The sequence below is a fragment of the Polyodon spathula genome, chromosome 30 (genome assembly GCF_017654505.1).
Source record: "Polyodon spathula isolate WHYD16114869_AA chromosome 30, ASM1765450v1, whole genome shotgun sequence".
NCBI classification, from domain to species: domain Eukaryota; kingdom Metazoa; phylum Chordata; class Actinopteri; order Acipenseriformes; family Polyodontidae; genus Polyodon; species Polyodon spathula.
This window is the reverse complement of record NC_054563.1, coordinates 7,441,173-7,454,104: the sequence shown is the minus strand read 5'-3', so window position 1 is coordinate 7,454,104 and position 12,932 is coordinate 7,441,173. Positions and strand designations below refer to the sequence as shown.

At 35.5% G+C, this 12,932-nt stretch overlaps 1 protein-coding gene across 1 annotated transcript; it reads left to right on the top strand.

The window, feature by feature from the left end:
- Positions 1 to 6,018: 6,018 nt before the first annotated feature.
- On the top strand, positions 6,019 to 9,654 carry ubl3a (ubiquitin-like 3a; the record flags this gene model as incomplete). Its single annotated transcript, XM_041232608.1, has 4 exons — positions 6,019 to 6,142; positions 7,679 to 7,765; positions 8,505 to 8,582; positions 9,199 to 9,654. Coding segments are annotated over 4 exons (342 nt in total), but the record flags the coding sequence as incomplete, so codon positions are not given.
- Between the last annotated feature and the right edge of the window lie 3,278 nt (positions 9,655 to 12,932).

Sequence of the window (12,932 nt, the reverse complement as noted above, 5' to 3'; positions counted from 1 at the left end):
GCCGTGTAACATGTTTTAGTGGCATCACAGAGTAATGTTTATTCCTTTGAAAACTCCTTGTAAGAGCCACTGCATTTTCTTTGTAAAGATTTCATCTTCAGGAAGTGATTAATTATCCCGTTAGACACTAGTTTGTAATGGATAGCAAGCGTGAAGTCTAGTACCTTACCTAATACTCATATTGGTTGATCTGACACATAATCTGGATTCTGCCTTGCTGTGAAGTGAAGGAAGAGTACAAAGTATTTTCCATTAATTTGCTTTCAACATGTGTAAAATAAAAATGTAACATGCTGAAAGCTTTGCATCTGAATTAGTGGCAGTAATTATTTACTATCATATTGCAATAACTTGGTAATAACAAATTATGGGTTAAGCATATTTCTGACATACTAAAAATCTTTTTTTAATTTTTTATTATATGCGTGGACTCCCAATTGAAGATAAAACTAACTTATATCATATAGGACCTGAACTTAATCACTAGAGTATTGCTATGTAATGCATATATTATTCATAGTTGTTTTAAAAGACATTTCTTCAGGTATCACACAGCGAGGAATGTGCAGATCACAACACCTATGGAAACTGCAGTAAGGGTTAACATATTTTCGTAACCAGTTCAAACTTAAATTGAAATATGTGAACTTACTAGTAACGTGGATTCAGTCACATAATATCGTCGTACACTTGGCAGACTCAAAGGTAACTCCTTAATTGGTGTGCATTTCCTTTGCACAATATCTCATATTTGAAAAGCGAAAGCACAGGTAATACCTTTTTGTAATGTAATTCTGATATGCTAGGAACAATCTGCCAGTTGCATTTAGTTGTCAAGTATCCCCAGTACAGTCACACATTGATTTAGAATTCTAACACTTGGGATCCCCAGGGAAACACTGGAAAACCTGATGTCTGGCAGGTGAAATGCATGGTGTGGCTTCCTTGTGTTTTCATTTAATTATCACTTCCATTAAAAACCCTAGCTTTTCAAAAATCCAGCAGCATGTAGAATTAAACAGTGGGTGAACAGAAAAATGCAGGGGATTCATATTATAAACCTGCAGCTGTTGGAATATGTTCTGAATACAAGTGCAATTTGTTGTGACTGCTTTTAAATGTAAACCAGGACTGATGTTTACTTTTATTAATAGTCCCAAATCTTGTTGAACCTCTTAGATTAAGACTCGGTTTCTGAAGTTTTAAGGCAGTCTTGAAATACGTGTCACGCACATACGAGACCTCAGATACTGTTTAACCCCTCAAGAAGTCTCTTGTGAATAAGTGTGCTGATCCATCAACAGTTCCACGCCTACTAACATTACAAGGCGCACTGTAGTAGGATTACGCAGAGAATAACAGATGACAGGCAGTGTATTATAACTGTATAATTCCATATAAGTGACCTGATGGAGAAGTTACAATTTTTTTTATATTAATTCTTACAGAATCCTCTTTATAATACAGGGTCTACTGTTTACCTTTATATCAAACTGATGATAGAAATTAAATACCAGTATTATTGTAAATTAGTTCCTGTATATATGTTCTGTTGGGATCTGTGCTTCAACAGATTGTTGTATCTATTTCTGAACTCTGCATTTTACCACTGCAGTATTTTCAGTGCTAGAACCTCTGCAGCATACAATGGAATATGTTGTAAAACCTAAACATTATACCCTTGCTTAACTGTTCAAGGTGTTTTCCAGTATACATTCTGACATGTTGAATGTATCATTAATTCATTGTTTGAGTTATTCAGTTGCTCTGGCACAATTCATAATAAAATCATGCCTTAGAAATAAATTGATTATTAAAAAGCATGACAAATATATCTTATCATCTCCTTCTACTGTACATCCATAGCCTCTTTTTTTTTTTTTTTTTTTTTTTTACTTAAGCAATTTAAAAAGGCAACATATTGGCACTCAACATATGCATATTACAGAAAACACATTCAGGGCTGTGTACAGTTCTTTATGAATAGAGGATTAGGCTATCTGTTAATTAAATGGTGCTTAGTGATTTTGAAATTATAAGCAGCTCATTTCAGTACGTTCATTTATTTTTGTGGAAAGCTATAACTTGATAGATGTGAACTATAAGTGAGTCCTCTCCAAAACTCAACCATGTTGAATTCAGTAAAATGATTCTCACTGAGTTGTCTATGCTTGTCGATCATTAGTGGACAGGTGAAGTCTTCATTCATCAGTGAATGGAGTTGGCTAATGACTGTTGACAGTTCTGGTGATCAGGGTAGTAATTGGGGGTCTCTCTGGTGTTATTGGGTAATTGAGGAGCTGTGGTGTGGTTGATCTCTCACGGTCTGACGTGTTTATTCTTTAGTTAGAGAGACTGCCATGTTTATCAAACAATACACTGCAGATGGTTCAGGAAGGTAGTGCTATATTTTTAGCTGCCATGCAGCTTTTGAATAATTACAACTATAAGTCCGGTGTGTGTGACTATATATATAATATATATATATATATCTATAGCTATATATATATATAATATATATATATATATATATATATATATATATAATATAGTATATATAGATATAATAATATCAGGTTTGTGTGCAGCTACAGTTTGAGTGTCAGTTTTATTTTATTACATAACAATGCATGCACTGGTATACCAAATAGTTAATCTTCAGTTTGAAATCAGTTCTTGCTTGTGTTTTGCTATTTTACAGGGTTTTATACATTTTGTGATTAATTGTTTACAGTTGTGGATTAATTACTTATCTAAGGCACTCAAGAAGAAACCAATATGGGCAGTACACTGACAGAATGAAAAGGTCAGCAAGAGGATATTTCCCTCTGGAGGGAAAGGTGCTTAGATGGATTTCATATTATTCTGGAAAAACAACACACATCCCTTTTAGTTGAATCAGCCGTCGCCGAACCCTGACCTGCTGAAGTCAAACCAGAAAAACAGGTGCTGTTGGTGTTGCTTAATAAAGGCTGCCTTACAATGGAATTTTGAGTCTTTCCAAGTTATGAAAATACAGTGGCACTCTGTTTAGATAGACAAAGGGAAATACAATAATCCTTAGTACAGCAACATTTATTTTTGCTCTTAGTATTTCTGTCTGTCTACATATGTTTTTACTAGGGGTTTTAATCTTGACATTTTCTATTGATCGATTAATCGTCCAGTCTGTTAAATCAATTAATCATACCTGTTTGCTAGTGATGTGAAATTGTATTGAAAGACCATTGCAAGTAATTTAAAGTATTACCGTAACATAATGCTACTGTAGCCGGCTGATCGGTGAAAGAAAACCACTTCCAGACACATGTTTGTGAAACCAATCCAGGTAACGTTTATTCTTGTTTCTCCTGCATATACTGTAACTTGATTATGCCTTTTCCAGTTATACAAACAGGAATAGGAACTGAAATTCTTGTAGGTTTAAAGTTGCCAAAGTAAAGCATGGACTACACGTTTGTACTACAACCTAAGACATCCCCATAACGCTTCCACTGTCCCTGCAAGCACTGTGGCACATAACATCACTCTCTTAAAGCTACACCAGCTCAATTATAAATCAGTAATACAACTATAGCACACTGTTTTAATGATACTGATTTAAAAGAAATACATTGAATAAAAAGAACAAAATCATCTTGCTTGAAAGTAATGCTTCTTTTCCACTGTACAACCGAGCGCTCGCGGTGCAGTTAAGGGGAGCCTGGGTTGTTTTTCCACTGCAGAGCCGAGTCATGCTACTGACGTCGCACGCAACGAAACCAGTTGTTATTAACTCAGTTTGCCGAAAGATGCGCGAACAAATGGCGTTAAAAAATTAATAGACCAACGGTACAGCTGTACCTTGTATCGCTATATTTTGTAAATATATTTAGGAATTTCTTTATCCCTCAATTTTACTGATTATATTGATTTGCCAAAGATACCCATTTAAAGGTAGTTGTTGTTTTTTCTAGAGTTGGTTTTTGTTTCAGTCCTTAAAAGAAACTGTTAGCGCAACGAGAGCTGTAGTTATATATATGGTTCAGCTGTATTTTGTTTTACTATTTTTTTTGTTTAGAATTTGTTTTTTTCCGCATTTTTTTGACTCCAGATCTGTCAACAGAGAAACTAGACCCTGCACTTCCACAGCGTCCCAGGGCTTTTCTCTCATCACACTCGCAGCCCGCCATGTTTGTTGTTTACTGACTGATGCAACGTAATGACGAAAATCCTTAACCCCACCCCTGGCCTAGCTTGGCTCTGAGCCAGATTCAGGTGTGTTGTGAGACCGGAGTTTCATGGTTTGGTTCTCGCTAGGCTCAATAAATAGTCAGTAGAGAATCACCTGTACAGTGGAGCCTTCATGGGTACCGAGCCCTCATGGGTCAGATGTTCCAGTGGAGAAGGGGTAAAGATGCTCTTCATTCTGACATATTGTGAAATATTTTACCTTCCAGCAATTAAACCGCCATTTTTCATGATTTCTTTCTCGTGTACTGTGTTTTGATACCGCACACAGGTAGACAATATTAATTGATTCATTATGTTTTAATTGATCAAAGTCCACAGGTGTGATTTAATTGAATAAACCCCCTAGTTTCTACAAATACATACTGTGGTGGTACTCTAGGTCATGGTGAAATAGCCTACTAAAGATGTGACTGATGGGCCCACGCTCCAGGTAAGGTTTTGGGTCATTCAGTAAAAAGACTGTATGGGAGTAAAAATTCTATGTGGTTCTAATTTTGTATTTACAGATATTCTTTGAGTTGTATTAGGATTAATTTAATTGACCACATACAGTATGTTCTCTCCACAGCCACTAAACTTCATGTGCTTAATAATATACTCCACACAGATCCATAGATATTTCTACAATTGTATAATTTTCGCACATTGCAGCATAGGATGCTGTGGTGTTTGCAAATTAGAATTTACAAGACATTGAATCTTCAGCTGTTGCCAATAAACCTCTGGAATACCGGTAGTAACACATTTTCAGGTGTGAAATTGATTTTTCTTGTGAATAGAATAACATTATGTTGTCACCAGAGGCAATTTCTGTTATACATCCTTGACTGTTGTATGTATAAGCCTAATTCATCAGTAATGGCTGGATGCCCCTAGCTGGATAAAGCATCAGTGAATTTTTTTATTAAAATAGAAAGTATGCACCGAGTACAGAGTATGCACTGCCTCCTCATGTGGGGTTTTTAATCTGTGCTCCCAAATCAATTTGTTACATAACAACCTATTTGTGCTGTTCGATTGAACAAATGCCGTATAAGCAGACAAACCTTTAGCAAACTTAAGTCACTCTTGTGAAAATGATTTGCTCAGTGTTTTAAAACAGGTTAGCAGATACCATTCACAAACTGTAGACTTAAAAGTAATCAGGTCTTGGCATCTTCCAAAATTTAAGGGATAGCATTGTTCTTAAGGTAGACATTTATATTATGAAAGAAGGGCTTTTCACAGAAAATCCTTTCAATTGGTGCACAGTAAATACATATCCCAGTCCTGTTAGTTTACTGATGCTGAGGTTCAGGTTCTCCTTTTGGAATCGCTGGGATAAATTTAGTTGATATAATTTATTTTTTTCACTAGGATTTCATCCATGTCTGGTGTTGAGCCATGGTGTCCTATTGTTTTTTTTCTTGTTTGCTCATGTATAGGTTCTGTTATTATTATTATTATTATTATTATTATTATTATTATTATTATTATTATTATTATTATTATTGGCCTTTGGGATATTTTTGTGGTATTTTTTTGGAGCTACTTCAATGGCAAGGCTATTTTTAAATATATTGTGTAATATTTCTTTCAGTAGTATTGTCTGACAGTTGTTATTCCAAAAGCCTCTCTGTTCAAGCTGTTTAGTGGTAGCCACAAGTAGATTTAGTACTTTCCACAGCCCAGAGCAACCGCTGTTGCTAAACCATCCGTTATTTATTTATGTATTTATTTATTTATATTTATTTATTTATATTTATTTATTTATTTTAAACTGAGAGAATACACTGACATTTATGTATTTTGTGTTTACAGATCAACTTGCGGCTTATCTTGGTGAGTGGAAAAACAAAAGAGTTTTTGTTTTTACCTAATGATTCAGCTGCAGACATTGCCAAACATGTGTATGACAACTGGCCAATGGGTAAGATTACCGTATACACTTTTGCACATTAATTGATACATTTTTTGTTATGTTAAACAGTAGTTGTGTAAGTGTGTGTGCGTGTGTATATACAATGATGAGCCCCAAACAGGGCGAAACATGTATGCAGTTGTTTTACTCTGACTTTTAAAAAGCTGTGAATGTAGAAGCCTTTTGGCAACTTGTCATGCTAAAATTTGCATATCCCTATATATATATATATATATATATATATATATATATATATATATATATATATATATATATATATATATATATATATACACAGCTCTGGAAAAAATTAAGAGACCACTGCAAAATTACCAGTTTCTCTGGTTTTACTATTTATAGGTATGTGTTTGGGTAAAATGAACATTTTGGTTTTATTCTATAAACTACTGACAACATTCCTCCCAAATTCCAAATAAAAATATTGTCATTTAGAGCATTTATTTGCAGAAAGAGACAACTGGTCAAAATAACAAAAAAGATGCAGTGTTGTCAGACCTCGAATAATGCAAAGAAAATAAGTTCATATTCATTTTTAAACAACACAATACTAATGTTTTAACTTAGGAAGAGTTCAGAAATCAATATTTGGTGGAATAACCCTGATTTTCAAGCACAGCTTTCATGCGTCTTTGCATGCTCTCCACCAGCCTTTCACATTGATGTTGGGTGACTTTATGCCACTCCTGGCGCAAAAATTCAAGCATCTCGGCTTTGTTTGATGGCTTGTGACCATCCCTCTTCCTCCTGATCACATTCCAGAGGTTTTCAATGGGGTTCAGGTCTGTAGATTGGGCTGGCCATGACAGGGTCTTGATCTGGTAGTCCTCCATCCACACCTTGATTGACCTGGTTGTGTGGCATGGAGCATTGTCTTGCAGGAAAAACCAGTCCTCAGAGTTGGGGAACATTGTCAGAGCAGAAGGAAGCAAGTTTTCTTGCAGGACAACCTTGTACTTGGCTTGATTCATGCACCTTTCACAAAGACAAATCTGCCCGATTCCAGCCTTGCTGAAGCACCCCCAGATGAGTCCAATTTTCAGCTTTGCCCAACACCTAGTCATCTAATTGTTAGACGGAGACCTGGAGAGGCCTACAAGCCACAGTGTCTCGCACCCACTGTGAAATGTGGTGGAGGATCGGTGATGATCTGGGGGGTGCTTCAGCAAGGCTGGAATTGGGCAGTTTTGGCATGAATCAAGCCAAGCAGGATGGGAAAAAGCAGTGACAAAAATTATCACATAAAGCATCATTACTTATTTTAAGAAGCTATTTACTCCTATAACATATTAACTGTAACTAACTGAAGTCAATGTATGCTTGGGGGGAGGTTGATGCTCCAGAGTGAATAAAATGTGAATTTATACAGAGAAAACAGTTTAACAAATGTATATTTGTTCTAAGGGTGAATTAAGCCAAAGTCAGCTACAGTGAGTGGTACCATTATATTTATGAACACTGTGTAGAAGTGGTAATTATGACAACATGCAAAGTAAAATAAATACATTTAAATAAATGTCTCTCCAGACTGGGAAGAGGAGCAGGTCAGCAGCCCAAATATTTTACGGCTTATCTACCAGGGCCGGTTTCTGCATGGCAATGTGACACTAGGAGGTATGTATTCCTTGTTTACCAAACTGATTTTGTCTATAGTAGAATCCAACAAAATAACTTAAGTTACAGTAGATTGATTCCACAAGCCTTTCCAAGAGAATTCATTATAAATGTAAAATATTTGCAGCATTGTGCACTGGGGTAAAAATGCTAGCTAAATGATCCTGTCGTGAGGTTTATCAGAGTATGTCTCTTTTGGTCCTCATAGTTTTTTTTTTTTTTTGCATGATTACCCAACTTCATATTTTGAGGGTATTAAGAATGTATTTCTTCACTAGGTGAAATGAGCAGAGCTTTCCATGAAGTAAACACATGGCCATGTTCAGCACCAGCTGTCCCAGGTCTTGATTTAGCCAGGGATTTATTCTGCAGACTAGTCCCTCAAAAATAGACTTAAGCTGTGGTTACACTTGCATTCAGGAATAATGCTGGAAAACACAAGCATTCACATTAGCCTTTTAATGATTGATTGACAGATTGGGTGATTGATTGATTGTTGTTTAGAATGCTTTCAGTGTACAAGAACTTTACAGAAATACACACTGCTACTGTATAACTAGATTAGGTTATTTCTCACCATTAGAACAGTGCCTTAAGTCTGAACACAAATCTTTTTTTAAGCTATGTTTTGTAGAACCTCCTACATTAGCTAAAGGGAAATTATAAGTGAAGCACTAAAGGTGGTCAGTCCTGTACGCTACCTTTTAAAGCTGCTGTACGTTTGTCTTTCTTATTGCAGCATTAAAGCTTCCCCTTGGCAAAACCACAGTGATGCATTTAGTAGCCAGAGAGACATTACCAGAGCCAAATTCCCAAGGTAAATATATTATTATTATTATTATTATTATTATTATTATTATTATTAATAGTAGTAGTTGTATCACCATACATAATGTTAACCACTCGTTACAATATACACAGTACAGGCTGATTTATAAACATACCTCCAATCGGCCTGGCACATGGTAATTTGCAGCTAAACAGGGACATTGCCATTTGATTTGGCTTTGGCCTTTCTAGACATTTTATAGACTTTGGCCATGGCTTTCTACATGAACACTTTCATCAGCACTGTGGTTTCCTGTCCAGCATGACTTGTAACCCTAAAACATTTTTTTTCTCTTAATTTTACTAAAATTAGACAAATGGTTCAACTGGAAGCCTTCCTCAATTTAGTCTTAGATAAGAATAAGTAAGCCTTAAGATGAAGATACTTTTTTAAATTATTGTCTTATAAGGATTGTTTTTATAGTAGTTTGCCTTTAATGAAGAACAACTGTTTGCAATATATTTGAATAAAAATTGAATGAGAATATTAGTTAACCTCATTGAGTTGATCCCCAGCTTTTGTATTTAAACTTGCAAAGCATTTGCAAAATGGCCTTTGGCCGGCTGGATTAGGAGAAGTTACAGCCTCTACTTTTCTATTACAGGTCAAAGGAACCGTGAAAAAACAGGAGAAAGCAACTGCTGTGTGATTCTGTAAAAACATCCAGTTGTTTTACCTACCCACGATATCATATAGTTCTTGTCTATCTCATGCTGGTGGAATATTCACACGTAAACCTTGCTTCGCAGAGCTGAAAAAGAAAACAGTTAACCCAAAACTGGATCATTACTTGGTGCCCATATTATGTTTTCTGTTTCTTGTCTAAATTGTTCTTTTAAGCTCTGTTTACGCCTATAGAATCCATAATATTATGTATGTTTGTAATACAGATTTTGTTTTTCTGTAATGGTAATATTTTGCACATGACAAGATAGTTTGGCATAATGCAGGCTGTACGAATTCTGGTTATAGAAGTAGTTTGTACCTCATCACACATTTCTGAAAGACAACATTTTCATGAATCTAGCAGAGCTTGATTCGCACTAATCTTGGACTACCTTACCTAAGGTAACATTAGGTAGTCCAGGATTAGTGCTACTATAAACCTCGCTTTAGATTTATTTGTAGGTACTTTTAGTCAATGCCATAAAATATTTGACAGATTATTTAATGATGCTGTTGATAAAATAACAAATCTAATGAAGAGGTAGAATAATATTTTAAACATGAAATATAAAAAGTTTAAATCATGAAAGTAAATACTTTTTTTTTTTTTTTTTTTTTAAATAGTAAACCATACTAAAAGTTGATGTGCCTGTAGTCAGACAGTGGTCCACAGAGGACTGATAAATTGGACTTGTTCACCAACAAATACTGTATGCACTAAAATCTGCAGATTATGAAATAATTCTGCAGAAATAAAGTGCATTTCCTAGCCTTAATGGAGGAAGGAAAGCTTTTATTAGGTCCTTGTGTTATTCGTAAATAAAAGTAAAGGCCTCATGAATGATCCAAGGGTTTTTTTTGTACATTACCAGTCCATATTTTGTTAATGAAATAACCTGCATGCAACTGCATATTATTGCCCAGTGTTGTCTGTATTTAACAATGTAAAACTACTTCTTAAGGAAGCATACAGTATATATTTGCCATACAACTTTTTAAAAATTGTTTTCCTTGCACTTGCATTATGTTGCAGTGCTTATAATTAGAACAAGACGGTGAATTGAAACAGCGTATAAGATGTCACTATTTGTCCTATTTTTTTCTCTAAAGAATTTACTTCCTGAAAAGAATATTTGCACAGCATTAAAGCATGAGCTACTTTCATCTAAACTTGTAAAAATAAAAACAAATGTTTTTTTTTTTATATTTCAGTAGGAAGATGTTCTTCCTAACTGAGGTTACATAAGTGTAGAATACAGTATATTTAATATGAATCTTATATAGTATATGACTAAAGATATCATTGCTATACATTGGTGTGTAGTATAGAACAATAATCTTTATTGAAACAGTCACAGGTTGACAGTGCGCATTGTACACAATACAAGTGACCATAACCCCTCAATCAAATATAATGTGTATTTGTGTATTTTGTTTGTTTGTTTTCAACTGTTCATAATTTAAGGTAATAATTTTATTTTATCTGTAGTTATTGCTTTAACAAAATGCTTTAGAATGGTAGACAGTAGGTCTTTAAAAACACACACACACAAATATTGTTCACACTGATCTGGAATACATCTGTATAGAGCAAAGTTTTAAAACTGATTTGTAAATAGCACTATACGTTTTCTTTCTGCAAGCTGTACCAATAGTTCCTTCTGTAAACTAAATAAAGAATATTGCAGTGATTGAGTGTGTGTTATTTACTGATTGAGCCAGTCAGATACCAATAAAACTGTAAGCGATAGACGTGGCCTCCTGGTTAGATGTCTTTCTGATCTACAAAGGATAGTCTCAAAACTGGCATACTGATTACAAAAAAAAAGTTACCAAAAAAGTAAAAAAAAAATAGACTGGTAAACTCTGTAAAAATGTCAATATTTGTGAATATTTCCACAACACTACAGGCTCGAGCTTCATAGTGGCCGAGTTTGAGAAGGTTGTGATAGTGAGGGTGTGAAAGATTGTAAGTCAGCCAGTGTCCTGTTTCCCATTACTTCCCAGACAAAAAAAAAAAAAAAAAAAAAAAAAGAGAGAGGAAATGACGCAGCAGTCCAAGGACTCGGATTCCCAGCCTTATCCCCATTGGTGGGGCAGGAAGAGAGGGATCAAGTGCATGTGTAATTCACAATCCCCAAGGCAGTATATATGCTTCTTAAAGTATGTATAGCTAATAGTAGTTGTTTAAACCATTCCAAGCTTTCCAAAAAACGCAAACCTATTATGTTTTTTTATTTTTTTATAATTTTTTTACAACCCCTTACACACTGTATATTTAACCCTAAACCATATATATATATATATATATATATATATATATATATATATATATATATATATATATATATATATATATGGATGGAAAACCTTTAAGCCGAGTAAGTTAAATAAAAAAAACAAAATTCCTGCATTATTATCAGAAGTAACTTGCCTGAGGCTGTCTCACTGGAAGCTATAAGCTTTATCTCTATGCACCACATGAAGCAAAAAGTACAAATCAGAAAATATAGTGAAGTGTTTCAGACAGGGCAATCCAGCTCATCCATTTTACTGTATTTACTCTTCTGAGCTAATGCATTATATTGAATTCCCAGTGGTCCTATCTTCAACATTTCAGAAGTTAAAGTTCAATATACAAATAAATGTATGCTGTCTTTGTTCGGTCACAAAGCTTTAACTCATGAGTTATTCATAGCATGTAGGAAAACAATAGTTTGATGTTCATGAAACTGTTCTTGAATGAAGTAAAAACAAGGTTTTGGCCAAAACAGCAAACCATGCCAATGTGTGCTCGCAACTGATTATGCACATAAAGTGGCGGGTGTTTTGAGTTTTAGAGGAAAGCGTTGCTAAAACGATCTCAAGTTGTGCAGGTTTTGATTCTCCACCATTACGAAGGTGTACACAAGTTATAAGAATCACAAGCATTCAACAAACACCCATGCATTGGTCCTGGAGTCAATAATTTTCTACTATAGCCCTCAACTCCAGTCTATAACAAGTTAGCACCACCATATACTCAGACAGCCCTTCCTCACCCTAGAGCACTACTCCGCCTCCCAAGGTGACATTCCCACAACAGACAAAAGCAACACAGGAAGGGTTTAACAATTACCGCACCAAAAATGCACTCATTATTAATCCATAATGAAATACAACAACACTGTCACATGGCTTTGTGTAGCGTGTGGGTGGTGATGTCATGTTCAGGAAGCAGTAGTCAAACACAAAGTATGGGCTGAAACTGAAGCACTATGGTTGCGCTCAGTGTTTTATTAAAACAATAAAGAAACAGTTTAAACAAACAAAAACACTTCTGCAAAACAACAGGGCACGTTGGCCAAACAAATAAACAATAACACAAACAAATACAATAATAAATACAATAATATACACAAGGGGTGGGCACTTTGCCACATATGCCGCCGCCCCCCCTTGTGTGCAGCACACATGGCCTCATTGGCCTCCTCCCCACTTAAAATCCCAAAAGTGTCACTCAAAGTCCTGGGCCAAGAACAGGGACTTCAAAGGGTTCACCGGTGTTACCTGGCAGTAACACACTGGCAACCTCGAGCAGCAGCTTGCAGGCGGCATCCCCCAGCAGTGGCGTGCAGAGCTGGTACCCCAGACGTCGGCTAGCAGGAGACCACAGGAGAAGCAGAGCCGGCA